This window comes from Brienomyrus brachyistius, chromosome 14, assembly GCF_023856365.1.
Source record: "Brienomyrus brachyistius isolate T26 chromosome 14, BBRACH_0.4, whole genome shotgun sequence".
NCBI classification, from domain to species: Eukaryota; Metazoa; Chordata; class Actinopteri; order Osteoglossiformes; family Mormyridae; genus Brienomyrus; species Brienomyrus brachyistius.
In genome coordinates, this window is record NC_064546.1 from 17,576,686 (window position 1) to 17,602,367 (window position 25,682).

Below are 25,682 nucleotides of genomic sequence, written 5' to 3' on the forward strand. Positions count from 1 at the left end.
TGCACATTATACCTATAATGACTTACTGGAGAACAGAGCAGGGCTAAAATACGCAGAAAACGGGGGCAAACAATGAACAGGTGTAAGACAATCAATTAACCAATAAACAAACACCGGCAAACGGAAATGGGCAGCAGGTGGAACTAATAACAACTAATGGGCACAGAAAGTAGGGAGGTTTACAAATCCCCAAAACCATAACTGGGAATTAAACACTACAGTAGGTATGAAATGCAAGGCAAGGCCAAAGAACCATAAACAAGACACAGGGAGAAACAGTATTAAACTAAGGATAAACCAAAACATGGAAGCAAAGGTCTAAACACCAGGAAAAACAAAAAATCAAATAAACAAAACAGGTGGTTTCAAACCAACAACTGAGGTTAACAGTCTCTGTGCCGCACACTCAACTCACTGATCTCTGCAGCGGACCTAGGAACAAGGAAAACTAGTACTGGGACTAATACGATGACAGAGGGAACAGGTTGGCCAGCAACACCTGCTGGCCAAGCAGGGACCGAACACATAGTACAGGGATGGCTGGGCACCGACCTTGGGAAGCACATTTTTGCAAAAAGCACAAGAAAATTAATAATGTTGAAGGGACATTATATTAATCCATGGCAAAGGCTATTGGAGAGAAACAACATAATGGCAGAAACATGGCTTATATTCGAGCTTCTCAGCTGCTCATAATCAGGATGTTACTATGTAACCCAGTGGTGGGAATGCGGTGGTTTTAAAATGAGCTATATATTGCTTGTGATGCAATTCATGCAAATGCATAGGGATAAATTACGGAAGGGCCCCCCCCCTTGGCCAAAGAACCCCCTTTGGTCATGACCACGACCGTTCAAAACACGATATGACGTTAATGACAGAACTGGGGAAACATACTCAAACGCAGACTTAAGTACATCAGATTAATTAACAACAAGGACAAAGAGTTGGTTTCCACACGAGGTAGCGAGGGGGGCGTGGCACACAGGAGGAGCGGACGAGCAGGTCATGACAGAGACCTCAACACCCCCAATGTTCACCCTTCTGTAAATGCTCTACACATTTGTAATATGTCCAAACAAAGCTCTTCCTCCTGTTCCCGTATGGGGGGGGGGGGGGGCTTTGGCCCTATTGCAGGCAGGTGGGGCGGACACACTGCTCTTGCAGTCGCATTTATACACGAGTCATGTAATATGAAATGACTTGTATACTTAGGATTAAGTATTTTTGTTGCCTCTATATTTTCTGTTGAGTTTTTGCCCACGCTAATTATTGAAAAATTCTCTATAACTTTACTGCTGTCAAACTGCTTTTGGGTACCCATGTCCAGAAGGATTGCGTTACAAAAATGTTATTGAACCAAAGGGTAATTTACCCATAGTAGTAATTATTGTGTAAGTAATAGTGTTTAATCATTGCTGACACAGTCAGGTAGTTCTGTAGTTTTTATGCCTAAACCTTCCAGCTATAGGTGAGGTCTGCAGCTAGATCTGCCTCTCTCCAGCCACACCGACAGTCCCAGAAGACCAACACCGGCTCTGCAGGTCCACTTGAGCTTTGAAACTCAGCGGCATGGTGCTTGACAGGGCAGAGGGCCCCAGCTGGTCATCCCACCGTGAGCATGGCTGGAATGTCAGCATGTGTCAACAATCTTACTACCTCTGCAATATTACTCATGGGTAATACTGTTCACATGGAGGCCCATCATGACAGAGTTAGCATGATCCACAATAATTATATTATTGTGACACCTAGCAGACTCAGGCTTCAGAAGAAGTGAGGCAACATCTTCACATAAAAGGCAGTTTTATTGATAGCCCTTAAGAGGACTGGCACACTAGGCCAGACAGTAACAACAACCCACTACGCTCTCCTTTGTACACAGGGAAACACAGGGAGGTCCCACAACACACAATAGGATGCACACAAGGTACACTACTCAGTACGCTAACATTACACACGCTAGTTACTACACATGACACAACAAGCGGGGAACACGCGACACACAAAACATGGCACAGTCATTAACAGTGATACCTAACAGGGGCTATTTACAACACACACCCAGAATGCACTGGGAGCATGTAAATTACCTCAGCTAGCGAAAGGCAACTCGACAACGCTACATATGGTGACTATATTGAAAATGCTAGAGACAGCACTGAAATCAGTCACCCAGTGGCCATCTATTTCCTCTCGCTGGTAAGGAACAATGCAGCTCTGAGACTTTCACACAGATGCACTTGGCTGATAGCGAGACTGTGGACAGTTGATAAGGCGCAGACATTACTAAGTTGCAGACAGGTCCCTGCTGCGCATTGCAGCCGTTGCACCACTTGATGCTGAGTGGACTGTATCAGCAATCCTCATTTTCACAAGCCTTCTATTTCAGTCGTCTTCTTGATAGCTCTGCAGAGGGACATGTCGCTTCTAATCAACGATATGCTGTATTTGTTTTGCGTAAGACACCTTACAGTATCCTTTTTAGCCATTTTTATGACTTGAAGCACCCCAAAATATTTGTTTCTGAAGCACCAAGTTGGAGATGCCTCAGCGACTGTGGAGTGACGGCTGGTCGAGTGGGACATGAAGAGGTACTTTTCCCGTCCCTTTGATTACATTTGTGACCCATCACCACAAAGTCTTATGGGTGCAGTTCTACCAGTGCGACTTAAGACTCATTTCGTGGCAACGGGTCACATTTCTGAACTTAGCAGGTTCGGTTTCCTTTTCATGCCTCATCTGTGTCATTTGTGTCCTTGAATCATTGCACGATGGTTGTGACTCCGTACTATTTGCCTGAAGAGTTAAACTCAAAGCTTCCCATTTGAATACTACACAAATTTCGAAGAGCAGTCCTGCCTAGATCCAATTGACTACAAATCTGAGCTCTTTACAATACAGACCTGAGAATACCCTGGAATATTTTTATGATGAAAAAAAATTTTCTTGAGTCTGTAAATTAGATGTTCGATGAGTCAAATGTAGATGTGTTCTTTCATTCGTATTGTACGTGTTTGAGTATTGACCCAAATACTCACATATGATTAAACGAAAAAGCCTGAGAATAATACGTCAAATGATCATTTTTGTTCCATATTTCTTCAGATGCAGAAGTGCCCAGTTGCCTCCCTCCCCAATAACTTTGCGGCATTGCTCTTATATGGGGGTGGTTGTAAGGGGTGTCCCATTCGTCACTGCACTAATTTGCAATGCATAACTCACCAGGCAACCTCCTCCTCAGTCATTTCTGGAGAGTTTGTCAGGTGCCCTGCTGCACGCCAGCTTCCTGCATGGTGCAGACGCTCACAGCTTTGTGGTCGGGTTAGATGATGTAGGGATTTCATATCCGCCGGTGTCAGACGTACCAAGACAAGACGACGGTTTCGTTGAGAAGGGGGAGAGAATAGCCGTGTGATCGAGCACGTGTGGAGGCAGAGATGGAGAAGAAGCCTCGTGGTCTGGAACCTCCAGATGTAAAAGACTACCTTATAAAAGGGGACAGGTTCATCAAATGGACAGAAGTAAGTTCGCAGAAAACCGGCCATCTGCTAGTTAATCCATCTCTCTTAATTTCACTGCACCAGCCAAAAGCCCTGATTTTTCAGTATTTGAGGGATAACCCAGGCTGGTATGCTAAACACACAGTCTGTAAAAAATTATCTATGGTACAATGAGCCACTTTGCTCAATGTTTGACTGCATGCCACTGTAACTCAAGACTGACAAGACATTACCTAATCGTCAGTCTTGTTTCACAGACTGCCTTCTGCTGCTAAACCGGAGTTTGCTTGTGGGTTGTATAGATCACATGAAATAGTGTATCTCATCATACAATCTACCATGGATTCACAAGAAGTTTAAGTTGGCCACAGAGACTTCTGGGAGTTTAGATTAGGAAAGTCATTCTTCAAGCTGTCGCATTCAAGCAAAGAACTGTTTGCAGAATATAATCCATCATAGTTACTAATCCTTCAGAGCAAAAGCTTTTGTTTTGCCTGTTTTTTCAAAACTCATCTGCTTCCTAGCTATTGAGGTTGTGTTTTTTTTTTTTAATAAAAAATCTTGAAAATTCCTTTAAAGACCACAGTATGCAGAAATCAAAAAGCGATTCATAAAAGCAATGGGGAAATTTGGCAAATGAATGAACTATTTTATTTAAACAGAATATATTTCAGGTCACGTAAAAGAAAACTGAACGTTTATTCGTATAAAAAGCAGTCGTCATGGCAATGGCCTGCGAATGTAGTTTTAATAGCAGAATTTGAGTTCATTACTCTTGGCAGATTTTTTTTCTATTCCTTTAATAAATGTTATTTGCGTCCAGAACAACCACCCCCCCCCCCCCCCCCCCCCCATGCTGGGATACCGATAACAGAATTGTTTCAAACATCTGCTTGAAGGAGAGTGCTCTTCAGGCTTAGAGGAAGCCTGTTCATTTCCATGCTATGTTCACCGCACTGCATTCTTGATCTCCAGTCACTATTACTATGACGATAGCAGCCTTTGTTTTAGCAGGTATCCGTGCCAGCAGGAAGCCCACCTTACCCACATGTATTTGGTAGCCTCCTGTTCCTCTGTTTGGATACTTGACTCCACATTGCTTTGAGCTTCACAGTAGTGCTGTCCTTCAGCAGGAGTGAAAAAGCTTTGCTTTGTTCCAGTGGTAATTCCTAGCCACTCTCTGGCTAAAATCTATGCAGGAAGGGTGAAGCTATAATCTACCTGTGGAGATGGTACATATGCTTCATGTTGTGTGTCACAGGAGTCAACCAGAACTTCACCTGTCACCATGAAAATGGACCCGAAAGGTTACTACCTCTACTGGACCAATCAGAACCGGGTGAGAGGTGCCGGAAACTTTTGGTTACACCCGCTACTGTGCACACTATGGCTAATAACACAATCCGGATGGCTTATTAAGCATTTAGTGGTGTTTCCCATTGAGTTGTAACAGGTATTTGCATGTTTTTTGGGTGTTTGAGGTTTTGGGTCGTCTTGCTAGGCGATTGCATGATTTACTACATGAAGCACATAAAACAAGTTCGCTAATATAAGGTGTATTGAATATATACAGGTATCCTGGACAGACACATAAACGATACATAACATACATAAATAATAGATATAGTCCTGTTATTTTACACTGTAGTGATGTAAGACCCTCAGGATCTCAGCCAAGTGTTTTCATAATAAGAAAAACCACAACATCTGTGCAAAAATATTGTTGTTCTGTATGCAAATGTGCTGAATAATGCTGCCTCCAGGTTCAATTTGGTCGTCGCTCCCTGGCGAATTGCTTATGACTGACAATCACCGGATGGCTTCGCACGACGTCACATGACGGGTGCCCAGTGTAGATGCGGCTGCATGTTTGCAGTAACTGCTTCATTCTTGGCATTGTGGTAAATATAAGTCTGTTATTAAATACAGGAGACAGTGTTCCTGGATGTTGCCACCATCCGAGACACAAGATGTGGGAAATATGCCAAAATGCCAAAGGTAGGTGTACTCCTTCGATGCTGCAGTCCCCAGGTAGATCGATAGCTGAGTGCCTCTCTGCATCCACGTGTTCGTATATAACTGAACTGACATTTGTGGGTGAGAGAGAAAGACAGAGGGAGAATGAGCCATTATTATCTGTTGTGCACTTTCTGCCTGTCCTTTCCTGTGTGTGTGTGTGTGTGTGTGTATGGAAATAACCTTTCTGTCTCTTTGGAGTCATGTATGAATTATAGATCTCCTCCTTGGAGGTGAGGCCAGAAAGCCTTAGGTTTGAGACCCAGGTTGACAGAGATGTATTATTCCTCTGTGGTGGGGGGGGACGACGACGAATTCCATTCATGTTTTTCTGAGGTATAACTCCGTCTCCCGTAACGGGCTTCCTGCCATTACTGTTTTTAAGTCTGGCATGATGAGGGGACACATCAGTGCCACTTCACGCTCCCCCCGTGAACTGCCATCGCACTGGGGGGCCTGTCATATGATGTCAGCTGAGGATGTGACCATTTAACTCGGGCTGTCGCGTCGTGGGGTCGTCCGTGCGGTCTCTGCAGAGGATTTGCATCGCAAACGTCGGGTCTGATGTCAGCGCATTTTGCCGCTCTCGTCTTGGCACCAGAGTACAGAGCCTGTGGTTGTGCAGCCTACACACAAGTGAGCACGTGTAGAGAGAAATGCTTTCAGAAAAAAAGAGTAACCTACTGCTGAGTACAAAACCTTGGAGCCTGGAAGCACGTAATTGGTTGATGTGTATTTTGGTCAGACCCTGCCAGCGGACACAGTGTTTTTAAAATCCGTCCTTGGGGTCTTCCCAGGCGCTCCATGTTTTTGCTCCCTCCAAGCTCCCAGGGAACTGGGAGACAGCAAAAATGTGTGCCGTCCGGAGGTCAGTGCATTGCATTGGTTTTCATACACCCCCAGTAGCTTCAGCCGCAGAAGAAAAAAAACATTCTATATATTATTCAGTCTTGTTGGACTTTGTATTTAATGGAGCTGAGCTGCTAATTAATTTCACAAAGATTGCACTGCTGATTCATCCAAACACCATCCCTGTGCTAGTCTCTGTGATACAACCTGATTGTATGGCATTTTGCTAGTGCTTTGCCTTGCGCTGGCAGAATTACCACTCTGGACGTCTCCATGGCTCAGCCATCGCGATGTTCCCGAATCTGCAGACGAATGTTCTCTAGAGGCCATTGGGGCATGTGGATATTGACTGGGAGCCAATGTAATCCTAGCGTGTTTTTTTTTTTTTTTTTTTATCTTAAATTTGTAAGCCTAAATGTCTCTGATGCTGGGAAGACAATTCACCCATTGTGACAGTAATAGAAATAATTGGAAGTTCCCATCCTGCTATTTTCAACCCTGCTTTGGAGGCATCGGGAGCCAATGTTTCCTGGCAAACGGTGGAGTCCCAGCTGGCTCTTTGTGACCCGTAGACTTTGCTCGCCATGACTGGGCACTGCAGCCTGCAGACGCAGCAGACCCACTGTGTGAAGGCCCAGTCAGGCCAAAGAGGCCCCAGAGTGGACAGTGCTCCGCAGAGCCTGATACTGGAGATCTGCAGAGCGGACCAGCCATTGCTGTGAAAACGTGCTTTAGAATCTGTAGTGAGACACGTATGTTCAGTGTTTTGTGAAGGATCTATGAAAATGGCAAGAAAACAGAGGCAGTTTGGGGATTATCCATCCATATTCTAACTGCTAATCCTGAGCAGGGTCATGGGGAAGCTTGGAGCTTATTCAAGGCAGCATGGCACACAAGACAGAAACACCCTGGGTGGAATTACAGTAATTTGAGGACTAATTAATTACAAATATGACTTATAAATGCTGGTCTTATCAAAATCAAAGATGTGGAACATTGAGTTGCTAGAACATGGGACAGCCAAACGTCGCTCAGAGGTACCGGCCATCCTTATGTTTGCATGTCGCAGTGCTGGCCTCAGTCTCACGTCATGGGTTCAGCTGTAGCCGAGTGTTTAATTCTTCTCTCGCTGAGCATTTGCCTCACCAGCGGAAAGTTCCAGCGCATTTTCAGTCACGTGTCCTTGCTTTGCATTCAGCTTGTCATTTGCCTGTTTGGGTTAAGCTTCTCCTTGCATAGGCCTTGGTATGAAAACCTTGTATACAGGATGGGGCCTGGTAACTCAATCATTGGCGGGGGGGTGGGGGGTGGTGACTTTGGTTGAACTACTTCCCATGCAAATTAGCCTTGGCTGCGATTAGCTGGAGCTAGGGTTACAGTGCGCTCCGCACACACAGTCTAGGCTCACTGCACAAGGCTTTATTATGACCTATTTTAAGGTTTTTTTATCTTATGTTTACTTGGGATTTATTCTGTTCTTTCAAGGTTTGATCCGCTTCAAAGTGTTGGTAACAGTGTTGATGTGACTGGCAGACACCCGTGCTAATTTTGATTCCGTGCAATAACTGTGATTCTTCTGTGCCATTCACACCTGCAGCATCCCAAGGTCCGCAATGTCTTCAACATGGACTTTCCAGACAGTCACCACTTAGCCAAAATGCTGACCATTGTGTCTGGCATGGACATGGTGAACCTGACCTACCATAACTTCTTTGCCCACAAGGAGAAAGTAGTGGAGGTGAGGCCATGGGGATGTCTCAGGAACAGTGATGAGCATCGTGTGAGGGGTTGTGATCTTGAGCGATATCCTGAAAAGGGAGGGTAGGCTACCCAAGTTGTGCATCTCCCCTTCATCCTTCAGACATTAAACATGAGGTCTGAATTCAGCAGATAGTTTAGCAATGGACAACAAAATCATCACAGCATTTTTAGCAATTCGAGGTTAATCTGGCAGGAATTCGAAGAAGACCAGCTGTCTGACACTTCAGTATTTTTTATGATATATTTATGACACCATATCAACGTCCATTCTGGATATAACTGGCTGTGATTAAATGTGTTTGGTACAATGTAATAATGGATCGCTTCCCTTGAGCAGAAGCTATTTTGATTCTCTATAGTGCTAGCAAGAAGCCTTGCAGTTTAATTCTACAGTTAGCTCTTTTCACTTGCCTGTTACGGCGTTGAACGTGTACAGACTGCTAGTTCCCTGCATTGCAAGTTTTATTTCATCATAAAACAGTATGATAAATATTTGGCTGCAGCACTGGGCGGAAGACATCCTGGCGATTGCTTACAACACGCTGAGGAACAACGCTTGCAAACATGTCTTCCTGGAAAAAGTGTGAGTGAACCGTTTGATAAATGATCCCACTCTTACTACCATCCAAGTTTGCACACAGTCCCCAAGAAGTGCAGCGCTAGGCAATTACAAACATTACGCAAGTGGTAATGTGAGATTCCCACAGGACCCCCCCCCCCCCCCACCACCACCCACCCATTTCCTTCTGGGCTTTTTGCAGGTTCATCCGCATCTCTTTGCAGACCAACAAAGATGGAAAAATCCCTGTGAAAAAGTGAGCATTCGTCTTGACACTTTTCTTGAAAAGCCAAATATATTCTAGCTACATGTAAAACATGTGGAACACCTGGCCCATGCACCTGCTGCTGTTTCTGTCTCCTAGCATCTATAAGATGTTCCCTGCGGACAAGAAGAGGGTGGAGAGCGCTCTGGCCGCAGCCAATCTGCCGAAAGGAAAGGTGACGCTTATTCCGTGCCTCTCAGCGGTGTGTCGCCCTGCCTCTGTCTTCCTGCTGGTCGTGCAGCCTTGATGTCATGCATTTCCTTCTCCTGCACAGGGGGACACCATGAAGCCAGATGTCTTCACCGAATCTGCCTTTAAAGCCTTCTTGACGCACCTGTGCCCCAGGCCAGAAATATATGAAATCTTCACAACCTAGTTAGTCTCTTTGGACACAATCTGGTTTCCTTGTCGAAGCCTCCAGTATATCCATTGCATTTATTAGGGGTACCAAGAATGCTGTGTTAGGATTTTTCTTTTATTATTATTCTTTTGCACTAAAATGATAAGGGGAGCAGAAAATGTAAGGTGTAGAAGCACCAAATTTGGTGGAGTGGAGCAGAATTCCCCACATTTCTCAGGCAAGCATAATCTCAGCAATTCTCCTGATGATGTTGCTTTAGTGCGATGTTTTATGTTCTGGGCTATATCTCTGGAATCGTGAGTCATAGAAGCAAAATTCCTTTTTCCAGACATTCCCTGGCTCATGGTAAAAATACACTTTTGCAACTGGGACTAGGAAGCTCCACCTACTTTGATTTTTTTTGCTAATTTGCATGTTAAAAATCTACTTTTTCGAACTTGTCCTAGACGATTCATCAGAATCACTCAAAATGTGAACTGCCGCATCTTGAGACTATGGCAAATCATTCCGATTCTACAGACAAAGAAATTTCTTGAGAGAGGCCTTTTTGCAATTAATGACTGATTTCTGATCAACAAAACGTCCGATTCTCATAAAAACTTGCTAGGTGTAGTTAGCACTCGACTCAAAATAGCTCATGACTTGAAAGTTTGGATAGGTATTCTTGGGCAAATGTCCTAACTAATCATTTAATAAAAGTTCATCTATTCATTAAATAGGCTGACAATAGCCAATCAAATTTCAGCAAGCTATAATTACCCTTGTATATGATTGAGAATCATGAAATTTAGTGTAATGATGTAACATTTCTTCAGCACTAAGGCCAGATTCAAGACAGTTTGGGTTAATGCCCATAGATATTGTCTTTGTACAAGGCCAGGAATGTGACATTTACTTATTAAAAGGAATCTATTAAGGTTTTCCGGTTTTCCCCTCTTTCCTTTGGTGTTTTGCGTAGCTTTATGTGCATATAAACGGTCTGCAAAGTCCAAAGAAACCACTCTTCTCTAATCTGCCTGAAACGCCTTGTTGGAATTCCAGCCCTTACTTCTGTGACATGGTGAGGTCACTTCATAACACAATCCTTATTGGTCGCTTACCTGCAAGGATCTGTCTGCAGACTGTAAGACAGCATGGAATGTGTAGAGCAAGCTGATTGATCGAGCAACCTATCCAATCAGAGACCACTGAGCTCATAGGGGGAGGGGCTTAAAACTCTAACAGAACGTTTCAGACAGAGTTATAAACAGAGTTATACAGAAAGAGGTGTACAGTATGAGAAAGTGTTTCTGGAACATTGAAGCATATAAGTCTATTCTAGTACACCCCAAAAATAAAGTTATGAACAGTGAAAATAAGCATAATAGAGCCTCTTTAAGTAATTTCTTATGAAAAAATACTTCTTGCTATCTTTCAGTAGGTTAAGGGTTGACCCTTTCTAATTGTTGAGTATGACATTTAGTTGTGTGAGCAGAGATCAACCAAGTTGATTACCTGGTAACTTCCTGTTGCCTCTTGGCAGCTCTACCAAGCCGTATATGACAAAGGAGACCCTGCTCAAATTCCTGAACGAGAAGCAGCGCGACTCACGGCTCAATGAGGAGCTGTTCCCGCCTCTGCGCCTGGAGCAGGTGAAGACGATTATTGAGAAGTATGAACCCTGCTCCTCCACTGCCAACCGAGGTGAGAGTTCCTCCCCCCCCACACACACACCTTTACGCTTGGGTTTGCAGGTTGAGTATTCAGACTTTGATTACTGTTTCATTTACTTTGCGTGTGTTGTGTTTGTGTTGCAAAATCCAGGCAACATCTCCCCTGAAGGGCTCCTCTACTATCTGATAGGGCCCGATCTCTCTGTTGTGGCACTGGACAAGCTCGCCAGGTACCAGGACATGATGCAGCCAGTGCCTCACTACTTTGTCAAGTCATCTCACAACACCTACCTCACAGGTGAGGGAACCCATGCCTACCTGTCTGTTCATTTTCCTTGCCAGCATGTGGACTATCAAATGCATGGTATAAAGGTAGTGGTGACACTGTTATAATGCGATGGGCGTTTGTGGTATTCGGGTTGCGTATCTCAGCAAGTCCGTCATGTTCTGGAACATCTGGAGGTTGACTGAAACCTTATCTCTGGTCATCTCGACAGCGGGTCAGTTTTCCGGCATATCGTCCCCGGAGATGTACCGTCAGTGTCTGTTGGCTGGATGCCGTTGCTTGGAACTGGATTGCTGGAAGGGCAAGCCTGTAGATGAGGAGCCAATCATCACCCACGGTTTCACCATGACCACTGAAATCCTGTTCAAGGTGCTTGATACCTCCCATCTCTGGGAATGGGGTTGATGAAAGTTTAGGGGCAAGCTAGGCTTTGGGGAAGAGCTACAGTAGCTATAGATCTGATGGTCATAATGCGTTTCCTATGGCGATCGTCATTATTGTGTGACAGGCTGTTATTAACCTCAAAGTCCATGACTATCTCATTACTTCAATCACTCCTTCCATTAACAGCTCTCATAAATGCTGCCACGGATGTTCCTTTTAAGATTGTAATGTAGCATAAGACACAATAAGCAAACCAATATTGTCTGGCCTAGCAAACCCACCAAACCACAAACAAACAGATGCATCCTTTCTGCATGGATTCCACCCCACACTTAAAGATCAGAGGAAAGCTTAATGGATAGTAATGCAATAAAGTAATGCAACCTTTTCCCCGAGCCTCTGGCACATCTCAGGAAGTGTGGGGGCAATGAGTTCTGCTTTGTGTCGCAGCCTGACTGGTATTTCTCTGCCTTGGCCGAGACATGTCAGTCTGTCCCTCATCCTGGCCCTGTGCCCTGTGCCTGCCCATGTCAGTAAGCCTGCGCATCTAAGGGTGACGGACACCCACGTCACCAGCCCTCATGGTACCAAGCAGACTAGCTTGGCTACCAAATGCGTCACACAGTATTGCCACAATAGGAAAGGGTAGAATTTGTAGTGTGACGCACGGGCATCTTGTCTAAGACGCACAATGTTTTGCATCCAAAGTTTCTCAGCATCGGTTCGGAGATAATGATGACCCTAAATTGCAGTTCTGGGAAATGAGTGAATAATCAAATCCCTTTCTGTGACACAGGATGTGATCGAGGCCATTCACGAGAGTGCTTTCAAGACTTCCCAGTACCCGGTCATCCTGTCCTTTGAGAACCACGTTGACTCGTAAGACAACCTCGTCTGCATCGCTTCCTCGTGTTTCACCGTGAAGAACTTATGCTACCATGTGTATTCCCAGCTCTTCCATTAATTGATATTTGTGTCCTCTTCAGGTGTGACTCAGCTGTTTATTTAAAGGAAGATTTGCTCTGAGGGCGACACTTCGAATGATTATTCTAAATGATTCTATGAATATTTTTAGGGTCAAGCAACAGGACAAGATGGCCAACTATTTGAGGACCATATTTGGCGATTCTCTCCTTGTTGACCCCCTGGAAAAGTATCCTGTGAGTATCTGCTTCCTGTCTGAATCATATGACCCCCCCGCAGGATCCCTGCACTTCCTCAGCTGCCTATTATTTCAATGTCTGTCGCAGAGGTGAGTCTTTCATCTTTTCCCATCAATGCTGTACGCCTGACATTGCAGCTATTTTGGAGGTGGCGACAACAAGTCATCCGTCACAAAAAAAAACAAAAAAAAAATGTTTTGGCCTCCCTCAGCTGCAGGCTGCAAACTTAATTTAGCTGAGAGGTTACTGCACTGTGGCACTTGTTTTTAAGCATTTCATGCTATCAGAAAGGTCATTTGCACTGAGTCATTTACACCTTAAAGATCTCTCCTTTTAATGCTGCCAAAAGGCCCTGGGCATTCACATTACTTGGCTCATGTATTTTGTCAAACACACCCCCCCCACCCTCCTCTTTCCGCCTCAATAACCTTCACTCCTTCTGTGTATTTCTGTACTAAATAATTGTTCCTACCTTCTCCAAGATGAAACAATGTTCTAGGCTTGTTCTCATCTTTTTGTCTGCTTGTCTGCCTGCATTTTTAATGCTTATTTGCTCCTTCATTTGTTACACGTCCGTTCGACTTGGGCCATTTAATTCGAATGTCCGTCCGCTACATCTGTGTTCCTCCGCTTCCTGTCGGCATGTGGGTCTGCCCATCGATGTGCCTGTCCTCTCTGTCTCACCAGCTCGAGCCAGGCCACCAGATTCCAAGCCCGGCTGAGCTGATGGGGAAGATCCTGATCAAGAACAAGAAGAACAATTCCGACAAACAGAGCCAGGGGGCTGCCAAGAAGACCACAGGGCCGGATCAGCACCATGGCATGTCGGGCCCACATGAAAGCCAAGGTGTGTTCACCACTCCCATCTGTGAGGAAAGCCTTGTCACCTGTGGAGTGCCAACATTTCCTCATGATGAATGGATTCCAGGTCCTAACGCCCTATTTTCTCACCCAGAACATATTTATGGTTGCATCTCGAAAAGGCCAACCAGCACTAGTCAGGCATATGTTTTCACATCCTGTAGTGATGGGGAATTTGGATCCCTTCCCTTATCGATTGTTACACAGCCATTCTGTGCTTTAAAGCAGAGGCTGTTGTATTCTGGCATTTACATCGCATACATATCTGAAGACGCCACATGAATACTGAGTACAAACAGCAATTTCCAGAATAGTTCAGGATGTTTTTTCAATTATAGGGATTCTTAACTTTCATTTAAGAAGGACCCTTGTAAAAGCCGAAGAGCTGCGTATGTATGAAAATGTGCATGTACCTTTGTAACCTTAAAACCTGAGACGTGATTCCAGATGGGGAGGTGCTTGACGACCATGAAGAGCATGACGACCACGACGAGCAAGACGAAGAGAAAATGAAGAACTCTGATGAGGTAGAGGGTGCCCACATGTCCATATGATCATTCTCAGGGCCAATAGGCTTCTCACTCAAACTCTCCAATCAGGGCACGGCAGGACAGGAAGTGACAGCGTATGAAGCCATGTCCTCCCTGGTCAACTACATACAGCCTAATAAATTCATCTCCTTCGAGAATGCCAGAAGTAAGACATTCAGGTGTGGGGTAGATGCATTGTGTTTGGGGTGAAATCAGGAGTAAGATGATCTTTGTGTTGTTTGTTTTATGTTGCTGGGTGTGAGACAGAGACAGAAGGTCCTCGCACTCATGTGACAGCTAAAGTGACCGTGATTTTTACTTTTCCTTTGACCAGAGAAAAATAGGAGTTATGCAATATCTTCCTTTGTGGAGACCAAAGGGAGTGATCTGATCTCCAAGTCGGCTGTGGAGTTTGTCGAGTATCCTTCCTTGGTGAGGAGTGATGGACATGTGTGACAGTGGGCCTAAGGACAGGACGTTATTGCTGTTATTGTTGTGTTTTCTTCGGCAGCACGGGGTAACGTTGTCTTCAGACACAACAGGTTTTCGGTGTTTGATTCCCACTCACGCTCTGTGTGTGTGGAGTCTGCACATTCTGGCATAACTGGCATTTCTGAATTCCCCTGTAGGTTATGTAGATCATGGGAGTTTTAGTTACACAAAATTTGTTTTGAGAGTAGAAGGAAAAAGATTGGTTTAGACTGATGACCAATCAGATGGTAGAGGAGGTGGGTCCAAGCAACTAGACTAGGCAGGGCCAACCAATCAGATATCTTGGTCCCGCCTCCTCTACTTACTTGGACCCACCTCATCTACATTCTGATTGGTTATCTCTCTGAACCAATATTTTTTTCTTCAGCCCTCAGAACATGTGCCCCGTGACTGACAGACATCCTGTTTAGAATGCACTCCATACCTGTCCAGGATTATCCTACTTATTTACCGAAGCTTATTGTGTCAAATGAATCTTTCAAGGATACAGCAACAGGCCTCTCCTGGGAAAGTCCTTTTTTACCTGTGATGTAACCTTTAAGTACAGTGATGCCAGGCAGAGTTCAATCTTCACAGACCCTGTATGTTATGGAGACACGGGTTCCTATACAAGCCTTTTCAGATATAACAAGAGACAAATGAGCAGAATTTATCCCAAGGGCACCAGAATGGATTCTTCTAACTACAACCCTCAGCCTTTCTGGAACGCTGGGTGCCAAATGGTAGCACTCAACTACCAAACTATGGGTAAAATGTTTCAGTTTGATAGCCTGGTAATAATGAATGTTCCTTTATGATGTTTTGTACCAAGTGAATATCAATTGGTTTTGGCTCTGCCAACTGAAGAAATGAGTAAAATCCATCCAGAATTGTACCTTACAGTTTTTCAAAAACACCACTAGAGACCACTGTTGTGCAAGTAATAAAAACGCCAAAGACGAAGGACTAAAGACCTAAGAATTACGCTACAAAGAGACTAATATTACAGAAGGTGAATGTGTTTTTTTTACCAATCACATTTGTGGTTTGTAGATTTTCCAATGCAGCTGAATATGGCCCTGTTTGAGTTCAATGGCAGGACAGGTTACCTTCTTAAGCACGAGCTTCTGCGCGGAGGTGACAAGACGTTCGACCCTCACACGGACCGGCTTGATACTATCGTGGCCAGCACTCTGACAGTCAAGGTATCAGCAATGCTGCACTTGTAATGGCAGCAATAGACTCCTCAGACTTATTTTCTGCCCTTTAGGAGTTGTGGTACGGAAAAGGAATACAGCCCAGGGAAGGCATGTATGTGCACATGCTTACGATGAGTCAATGCTAGGAATGCTGTGTGGCAAGTTCTTTGCATCAGTGAACAACGTCATACTGTCACCATGTCCCCCTAAGGCACCCTGGGGAGCTCTCTGGCTTGGCAGTCATAGGGCTATGTTGGTGGGGAGATGTTTGTAGAGTCTTCTTCATCCTCTCCTGAAATTAATAAATCACTCAGCTCTCAGTTCCAGCGATTGTGCTTTGTGTGTTTGCAAAGCCAAACTGTGTTTGCCATGGACTTTCTGCCCTTGTTTATCATCCAGGTCTATTCAGGTCAGTTCCTATCGGACAAAAATGTGAAAACAGGGGTAGAGGCAGAGATCGTAGGGCTGCCCAATGACCCAAAGCGCAAATTCCGGACCAAATGGTCAAGCACTGCCAATGCCATTAATCCGGTGTGGAATGAGGAGCCCTTTGTCTTTGAGAAGGTGAGCTGACAATCCTATTTTTGTTGATGGACAGCTGCCATAACAAAAAATCCTGGCTAATAAAGAGTACTTTTTTTAAGCGGTAAATTTGTCCCACCAGATCCTGCTGCCTGAGATGGCGTCCCTTAGACTTGTGGTTCATGACGAGAGCGGGAAATTCCTCGGGCACAGAATAATCCCTATTTATGCCTTACAGTCAGGTAAAAGAGATTTTTACGGTGTAATACCAGCGTTTTGTAAAATGGCTTACCGTATTACCAGTTGTGTTACAGGCTTTGCTGTGCCTTGCCGACGTTTTGTGATTTCGATCCTCCAGGCTACCAGCACATCTGCCTCCGCAGCGAGAGCAATGTGCCCCTCACCCTCCCATCCCTGTTCGTGTACATCGAGGTGAAGGACTACATTCCAGCTGCTTTTGCGGGTAACCTGCTTCACGTTCTTTCTCTCATCAACCGACAGAGTTGCAGTCAAGTTCACTGAAAATGCAAATCGCCACAAAATCACCGTGTGGCCTAAAAATGCACAACCAATAGGGCAACAGATTGTCGTCACTGATGTGTTTGTGTTTATGTATCTAACCTGAATTTTATCCAGCTGGGCGCAATATCAGTAGATTGAAGGTCGTTTAACAATAGCAGCTTTTATGCGCATTTAAATGGGCAACTGCAAATGTTCTGTTGGTGAAAGTGTAAATTGTGACCATTTAGGGTATCAATGATGAAATGCACAGGCTCGTTCCAGGTGGGATGTGGAATGGAACCATGTCGCATGATTTTGGGAGAAAAGGAATGATGACTTCTGTTGGGGGTGGGAGTGGAGGTGGATTTAACAAATCCAGAGGGGGAAAATCAAAGTAAAACACAGCCATTTATAACCACAAATGGAAACATAAATAAAAACAGGGTGAAACAGAGCTAGATACTATTATTAACGGTTTCAGTGGGTCTTTGAATTCAAGGTTTTGGGAACATAAAATGCAACAGATTAGGAGCTACAATTCGATGTTTTTTGTTGTGTTCAAACGATTTACTTGTGTTCCAGATTTCAGCGATGCCTTATTCAACCCAACAAAATCCTCCGACAAGCCAACCAAGTCTTCTGAGGTAAGCCAGTCACAAACAGTGAGTATTTTCTGTGGGTTGTTGGTAGCTGTTGAGAAATAAATTGAGATTGCGGTCTTTCCTCCAGTATACTTGCCCCTATGAGATGCCCTTTCAGCCACTTCCTGGGGCAACAGAAGAAAAGATGGAGCTCCCCAGTGCACAGACAGACTCAGGTAAATTGACTGCTTTCCTGAGGTTGTGAAGTGTCCAAGTACAGAATGATGGGCGGCTGAAAAACAGTACGGAAAGTCACACAGTAACTCAAAATGTCACCTTATTTGATGCAGGGGCGGAGACTGAAAGATCTACCCCTCCCCCAGAGGACACTGGCCTTCAAAATGGGGTTGTCACTTCTGACACATCAGAAGACAACATCAAGATCTTGGCTCTTGCACTACACCAAAAGAGGGTTGTGTTTCATCTGTGGATCCTACTCCAGCTGGAAGCGATGCAACTGAATTTGCACCCGCAGATGAACCTGAAGAAAGTTCCCTTGTCGCAGTAGACTCCACCCCAGATGTAGAAGCTCCACCCACCACAACTCAAATCCCAGATTCTGACCCCACCCCAGAAGTAGAAGCTCCACCCACCACAACTCAAATCCCAGATCCTGACCCGACCCCAGAAGTAGAAGCTCCACCCACCACAACTCAAATCACAGATTCTGACCCCAACCCAGAGGTAGAAGCTCTTGCTGCTGATGTTGCCCCAAATCTTGACGTTGACTCTAGCCAGGATGTCTGTCCAACCAAGACAGCTCCCCCTCAGATGAGCCCTCAGTTCCAGATATTACTCAGGAGTCTGCTGTGGTCTGTACTGTCATAATGGACCCTTGCATATCGACTGAAGCTGGACCTTCTGTAGATTCTGAATCAAACCCTTCCTCTGACTCCTCAGCTGATGCCTTATTCCCAAATAAAGAGGAGCCTCCTTCAACAAACTCAGATTTCAGGTGAGGCATACAATCCACCAACCCTTTCCCATCTCCTAATTTCTCCTAACCTGCCTGAATTTGCCGTGACTAATATGCAGTATGCTATCTCAGTGCACAATTGGTTGGTGCAATCAAAACAGATTTTTTTTTTCTGGTTAACGCAGATCTCTCTAAATATTGCTTTGATCAGACTTTTCCCGTATTCAGAGCTGCCGTGCACAGATGTTCATTCTGTCTACATTTTCCCCCACAGAGCTCTCAACTGTGAGCATAGAGGAGCTGACACAACACAAGAGCTTCGTCAAGGTAACCAAGAGACAGGAGAAAGAGATAAAGGAGCTGGAGAAGAAGAACGAGAAGAAAGGAGAAGAACTGATTCAGAAGTACAGAGACATGTTCAAATCCATCAAGAAGAAGAACTCAGTGAAGAAGAAAGAGTAATGGCTTCCCTTTCACAGTTTCCGTTTAATCTCCTGAGTGACTTCTTGAATAGATGATTTTATTCAAGTCTCATTTTCCTGATGCGCAATTTTGATCAGTGTCCACTAGGTGGAACTAGATTACTGGAATTTGGACCTTTTCACTACAGTGTGTCGCTCCTGCTGCTGCGCCTATTTTATTCACTTTCAATAATTTGGAATGAGAGGAGGATGAGTCCCAGAGTACATTCAAATCTGCTGTTTATGGAAAGAGAGAAAGGGATGCATTTAAACGTGGGCGGGATGCTCGGTACACTCGGAAAAGCTCAAAGACATATAAGTAGATATGAATATGAGTTTCTAGTAAGAGACATACAGTAAATGTATACAAATCCACACCCTTCTGCCATGTTCATAACCTGCTCTACTTATGACCTGCAGGGCCGACAAGGTTGACTTGGGTGACAAGGTGACAGAGCTGAAGGCAAAGCTGCATGCGGACCTCAAAGGCTTGCGTGAAGATCAGTATGAGCTGGTGAAGAAGAAGAAGGAGCAGCACACTACTGAGGTATGGCACTTCTCTCGAGAGCTGAGCTCCGACCTTCTCAGCGTAGGTCAGTTGGGGCATTATATCATACAGAAGAATAGCAAATCACTCAGGAATTCTCCGCAGAACTATGTAATATGAGCAAGGCACAAAGCAGAACGTTAGTGACATTTAGTTTATCACCTGTACATGTGAGCATATGTCATCAGGATATGATGCAAACTGAAAACTATTAAATGAGTCACGCAACATTCTTATTCATCTCCAGGAATTATTAAGGAATTCTTAGCTGGAACTTCCCGGTTGCTTGTGTTTCTTGGCCCAAATGCAGCTCAGCTGTTCATCAGAAATGGGTCATATATCAGCCTGTCAGCTCCACAGTGAATGTCAACCTGAGCACGTTCATTTCTAGTCCGTCTCTATTAAGCCTGAGACATCCATCTTTTGGAGATTTGATTTCTGATTCTGCTGTGTTTCACAGTAGCAGATAAACCAGAACAACAGCTACACGTGCACTTTTTTTGCTCACATGACGCCCCCCCCGCCCCCTGCCCAATGATATATCACTTTCAACTTCCAGGCACACGTCTTGGCTTAAAAGTGACCGTGACATTTCTCATTTTCTTCATCCCATGTCACAGCAATTAGCTAAACTGCTGGAGATCGCCAAGGAGAGGCACACGAGCGAAGCCAAGTCCTTACGAGAGTGTCGAGAGAGGTGGGGCCCCTATTCCTGGCACAGAGATGGGACAGGAACTGAACAGCCAGTTCTGGGGAGGGGTCAAGGGGGAGGGCAAGAGCTTCTTGTATCTTACAGCAGTGTCTCCCAACTTGGTCCTCAGGGAAACCCAGTCAGTGCATGTTTTTGCTCCCTCCAAGCTCCCTGCCAGACAGTACATATTTTTGCTTCCTTCCAGCTCCCGGTAGGAGCAAAAATTTTTATTATTTGGGGGTCCCCGAGGACCGGGTTGAGAAACACTGTCTCACAGTATCGGAATATGTGGATTGAGCCACCTGTGCGTAATCTCAACCCCCACACAGAAAGCTTGTATCTTGCCACTGTATCACCACAAATTCACAGCCAGGTTGTCGACGTCCTGTGTGTCTTTAATTCCTGTCATACAGCTGCGAAAGCAGGTATAGCGTTTGCAAAGCCAGTGCTTTTCCCCACATCTGCCAAGTGAGTGTGCGGTGCTGTAGAGGGATGAGTCTGCAGTTAGTGAGTCATCCTGCCTCCCTGTGTTTTTGCCGTCCACTGGTGAAGGGTTTCGAACAGGTCCGTCAGAATGACGGGCTCTGTTATCCTGTCCGGGACTCCTGTTCGCTAAAACAGGACAAGCATCTTCAATATTTACCCTGTTCCATGGGCAGAAATGAAAAACAAACAAAAAGCCTGGTTATACCAGGTTCGATGGGTTTTCGCCTTATGGATACTGATCAGACCTTTATTTTGAAATGTACCAGCCGCGATCTTCCAGCTGATAGTCTCATGAAATCCTCAGTGCTGGCAGGTGGCCTCACACAGTCTTTCTTCTAGGGAGGTCAAAGATAAGAAGAAGAAGCTGACGTCCTCTGGCAAGTCAGGCTCGGGGAAGGGCAGGTGAGCCCCAAAAGGCCGCTGGTGCAGAGAATGACCTGTCCTGTGAGGAATGTCTCAGAAGGCTGAATCAACCTCATTTAATGTTACTGTAGGACACAGAAAGGAGACGATGGAGGACAGTCAGAGGAGCAGACGAATCAAGGCGTAAGCGACCCCCTCTCTCCTCCTGTCTTCCCAGGGCGTGTGTTTTCCTCCAGCTTTTAATAAATCCCTAAACTGCAATTTTTTTTCAGAGCCAAAATATTGCGGCAGACGTTCAGAAAAAATTATTGTGTAATTACTTTGTTGTAATAAATGTCAAGGGACTTTTGCTTCATGTAGCATATTTGCTTTATGTGACTTAAAATCTTGGATTTTCTGGAAAAAAAAACAAAAAATGGCAACATTGTACTGCCTGTAAAAATAAGATGTAGAATTAATGTTTCATTGTTTTCAGTACTCATCTGTAATGGCAGTGGGTGGGATATAATAGAAGGTGCAGCCAATAGGAATGCATGGTGTGCTGCACTTACTGGGAAAACACAAAGCCCCTATCTCCCAGAGTATCAGCCTTGCGCTCGCAGGATCGGCAGAATTTCAATTGATTTATCCCACAGATAATCCCCCCACCCCCCCAGATCCGCCACAGTTTTTATACACAGAAATGGTTAGATGTGTGATGAGTCAGTGAATGTTATTGTCCTCCTCGTTTACATGTTTTTTCATTAAGATTCATCCTAATTTAATCACTGTTGCTCACCAATCAACCCGGTGTAGCTCTCCTTTTTCAATCTGAATAATTTCTGCGTTGAGGATTCACGTCAGTGTTTCAAAACGTAGATATGCATCTGAAATAAATTGCAATATCCTTTTCGAGTGCCCCCCCCAAGAGAAACTGATTTTTAGTAAATATAAAAAGTTGTTCTGAGGTGCTTCAAGTGAGAAGTTCTGAAGGTGAGGATGTGAACTCAGACAGGGCAGCAGTGTCAGTCTGTCCGCTGGCTGTTTGATGGGAACACTGACCGGCTGCCTCTCATTTGTGTTACCCACAGCTCTCAGATGGGTATGCTGCACAGCAGGAGTTACTCGAGAAGAAGCAGGCAGCCACCGTAGAGCAGATCAAAGAGCAGACCAACCAGGTAAACAGGCTAATGCCGCCGGTTATTAACAGAGGTGGGTAATTCAGGTTCAGCAAGTAAAAATTTAGACCAAGATTTTGTTTCAACCAACCAGGTGAGTATAAAGAGTCACAGTCACAGAGTACTCAACTGGTTGGTTGAAACAAAATCTTGGGCTGGACTTTCACTCTCTGTACCAGAACTACCCGCCCCTGGTTATTAAAAAGCCATATCCATCAAAGTTCTGGAGAAGAGAGGTGTTTGGGCTACATTTAGGCAACTGTGTTGTTGGAAGGCTGTTACTGTATCAGGGTGACCTGCAGGTTTATGGTATAGGCCGGTATTAATGGTTAAAATTTTGCTAATTTTTTCACATGATCAGTCACTGCCTTAAGGATGCTCACCCTGGCCTACTCGTAGATTTATTAAAATGAGACGTTAACGGTTAAAAGGTAAAGGTTACTTTGATTAAATGGATAGAGAATAAATTATTTTCATCCTTTACTGTGCTTTAAATACCCTGCATAGAACAAGTGGGAATGGATGTATGGATGTATGGATGGAAATTAAGATGTAAGGGGTAATTGCATTGTTATTGTGTAAGCTGGGTGTTCAGTCCTGTGATGACTACTTCCTTAGAGCTAACTGCATCCTCACTCCCTGCCTTTTGACCGCTGTTCCCCTTCTGACCACAGCTCAACCAGCAGGCCCTGGAAGAGTACCATAACAAGATAAGGACACTTCCCAATGACCTGCGTGACGCCGTAAACGCTTGTGTAGGAGAGCACTTTCCTGAGCAGGTGGACCAGGGCTCCGCGGTGCAGACAGAGGGTGGCCCCTACGGCAGCATATTCCTGGGGTAGACCAACAATCCATCTCCCGGAGGTTTTTCGTAGCCTTATATTTATTTTTCAGAGCATCTAATCGTACTGCTTGAGTTCGATGTTGTGTTAGTCAGGAAATTTGTGATGATGACATGGGAGACAGCAACAAAGGCCCGAAATATATTTTCATTTTAAGGTAAGTTGTCATTCCACTAAACAACATCAAAACCCCCGTATAATGTAAATAAGTGAAACAAACATGCAGTGAAAAAACATGCTCCTCTCTTAAAGCCTGTGTACATCTAAGTGCCTTCGCTGGGTGCACAGCACTCGTCAGCGGGTGCCAGTCCGGGAGTAGGGTGACAAGGGTTCGATAAAAGCCTCCTTTCAGAACAGGCGCTGATCTGAGGCAGTGAGTCAGCCTGTCACACTGAGGCTCAGACCGTTGCAAAGATCACTAATAATTTTCCTTCCTGACAGACAAACTCTGAAATTATGTTTGTTTTGTGAGACTAAAGATGGAATCCATTTACAGGTTTTTTGAGCGTTGAATAACTTGTTACTGGTTGACAGGACTTTTTGTCCACGGAAATGGTAAAAGTTAAAAAAAAAAGAAAGCCGGAGTTCAAGAAGGCCTTGACTCAAGATGATTTCAAATAATACTGGACTTTGTGAACTTTCTCTTCCTGTTTTTTTTTTTTTTCCTAAGTTGGATGTGAGTGACATGTTGAACAGTCACGGGCCTTAAAAACACTGCTGTAAACATTAGTCAGAATATCAATGGGCTGTTGGGTTGTGACTCTCTAATGTTATTAATATTTTTCTATACTGTACTGTAGAATGTACTGTACAACAGTAGTGCCTATGTTATACTTGCCATACAGGCTATTCGACTCTAATCACCATATAGCAGATTTGAAATTATCCTTGGTTGTCAGTTTTTCTATCAGGAAAATCCATGTAACATGGCGACAGAAGCGTAAAAAAACACTAAATACTACTCGTTTGCCTTTTGTGTGTCATGTACCTTCACATTTTAGTTTTATATTTATATTTAACGGATGAATAATTAAGTAGCTGTTTCAGTTCTGGTTTAGAAATTGTTTGAGAAACGTTATGGATTTGGGGGGGGGGGGGGGGATTGCACCACGTACATACTTTGTGATGTCGTCTCTTTGAAGTATCAAATTTGTACACGAACACAAATAAAGTTAATAAACACTAACTATATACACAGGCAGAGTTGTTCATTTGTGCTTGACTGATATTTACATGGCTGGTACATTCGCTGCATTTCCGTTCGTTTTGCGTTCACATGTGACCGTGTGAGAGTGATTACGTGGAACACATCTGACAAAAACACACCGGAGATGTTTTGCCTTGACCTTCGGCCTGTACTGTACGCATGAATGCTTTGCCTAGAGGATTATTTTTCTAATTTTGAATTCACTTACAACCGCTGGTTCCAGCCTTTACCGTGCCTGCATTGGTGCAGAAAGCACAGAAGATTTAATATCACATGAAAGGTAAGACAGATGGGTAGAGAGACATGCTGGCAGGTTGGCATATTCTGAGAATGATGAAGAAGTTATGTTTGCTGCATACGTTAGTACTTATTGTTGGTAACACATTTGTAAACATCTTAAGATCACCAGCACTGATATTAAATAAGCCACATATTTTGTGGGTGCATTAGGGTGCCCTGACTTTGAAGGTGTCCTTTCATAACATATCCATCCTGGTGCCACCTGCCCACGTATCTCATGTCTTATGTAAGTCCTTTAGAGCTCGCCCGCTGACTTGCTCTGGTAAATGTAGCGCAGGGCCATCATGAATTCTCCACCCACGTTTAAAGAAACAGGCGGAGTTTAGAAGCGGTTGAGAGAAACCAGTCAGCAGGGTTGTTTTCTCTCTTGACGCAGATAAAGGTGATGGGGCAGGAATTATCGCACAGCTAGGGATTTATTGCTGTCAATCAGGCCTGTAGTCACAAAATAGATTTTGCTGAGGTGGGGGGGGGGCGCTGGCATCCCCTTGGTAGATTTCATTAACTAGGGGGGTCTCCCCTGTAGATTTTGCTGACCAGGGGGCTGGAACAAATTTCAGGGGGTGTGCAAACTCGTAATTTCACTACCTGGCTATATGCCTGATCGGTAGCAAAAAAATTTCAGGGGGGTGGATGTTACTAATATAATTGTCATCATCATCATTATTAGCTTTCTGCCAAATGGCTGGAGCCTTGCCACTCTCTGGTTGCTCTGCTGTTGATGTTTGCTCTCGGTGCCGGACTCCGTGAATTGTATCACTGCTGAGTCATTTGCTGGCTCCATCAGGGCAGTGCTGTTCAGGAGTGCATCCAACATCATGGAAGATCTACACCAGCACTTGCCAAAACTTACCCACAATCACGTTCCCATCATTCCAAGGTGACTTTTAACTGCCCGCATTTCATCCGTGTTTCTCAAGTGACCCAGCTGAACCTGGGGACCACAGGTGCCCATGAATGCCTCTGAGCTGTCTTTGAAATACGAGACAAACCAAACCATCAGCCTAGGTCCTTTTTATTGCCCCCCCCCCCCCCCCACAATTGCTGTTTGACTATTCATTGTGTTGATGAAGGATGCTCATTGGCTATAGCGTTGCTATGATAAAAATCAGTGTTTCAGATGAAGCTTCTGGCTATCTGAGATTCATCGCTCATCTAGCTTTAAACTTCACACTGTTAAGACAAAGG

General features: G+C 44.5%; 1 protein-coding gene across 1 annotated transcript; it reads left to right on the forward strand.

The window, feature by feature from the left end:
- The first annotated feature begins 2,403 nt into the window (after positions 1-2,403).
- plcb2 (phospholipase C, beta 2) lies at positions 2,404-24,180 on the forward strand. Its single transcript, XM_048974212.1, has 34 exons — positions 2,404-2,594; positions 3,109-3,524; positions 4,765-4,842; positions 5,433-5,501; positions 7,966-8,106; positions 8,633-8,712; positions 8,891-8,944; positions 9,053-9,128; positions 9,228-9,328; positions 10,837-10,997; positions 11,118-11,264; positions 11,464-11,621; positions 12,433-12,515; positions 12,712-12,796; positions 13,487-13,646; positions 14,108-14,187; positions 14,260-14,356; positions 14,525-14,609; positions 15,305-15,429; positions 15,715-15,866; positions 16,260-16,424; positions 16,525-16,624; positions 16,741-16,845; positions 17,466-17,527; positions 17,613-17,700; positions 17,815-18,029; positions 18,425-18,479; positions 18,715-18,898; positions 19,322-19,448; positions 20,069-20,145; positions 20,965-21,027; positions 21,120-21,171; positions 22,059-22,145; positions 22,820-24,180. The coding sequence occupies exons 2-34, from the start codon at positions 3,441-3,443 to the stop codon at positions 22,985-22,987; spliced, it is 3,564 nt and encodes a 1,187-aa protein (XP_048830169.1). The 5' UTR covers positions 2,404-2,594; positions 3,109-3,440; the 3' UTR covers positions 22,988-24,180.
- The last annotated feature ends 1,502 nt before the right edge of the window (positions 24,181-25,682 follow it).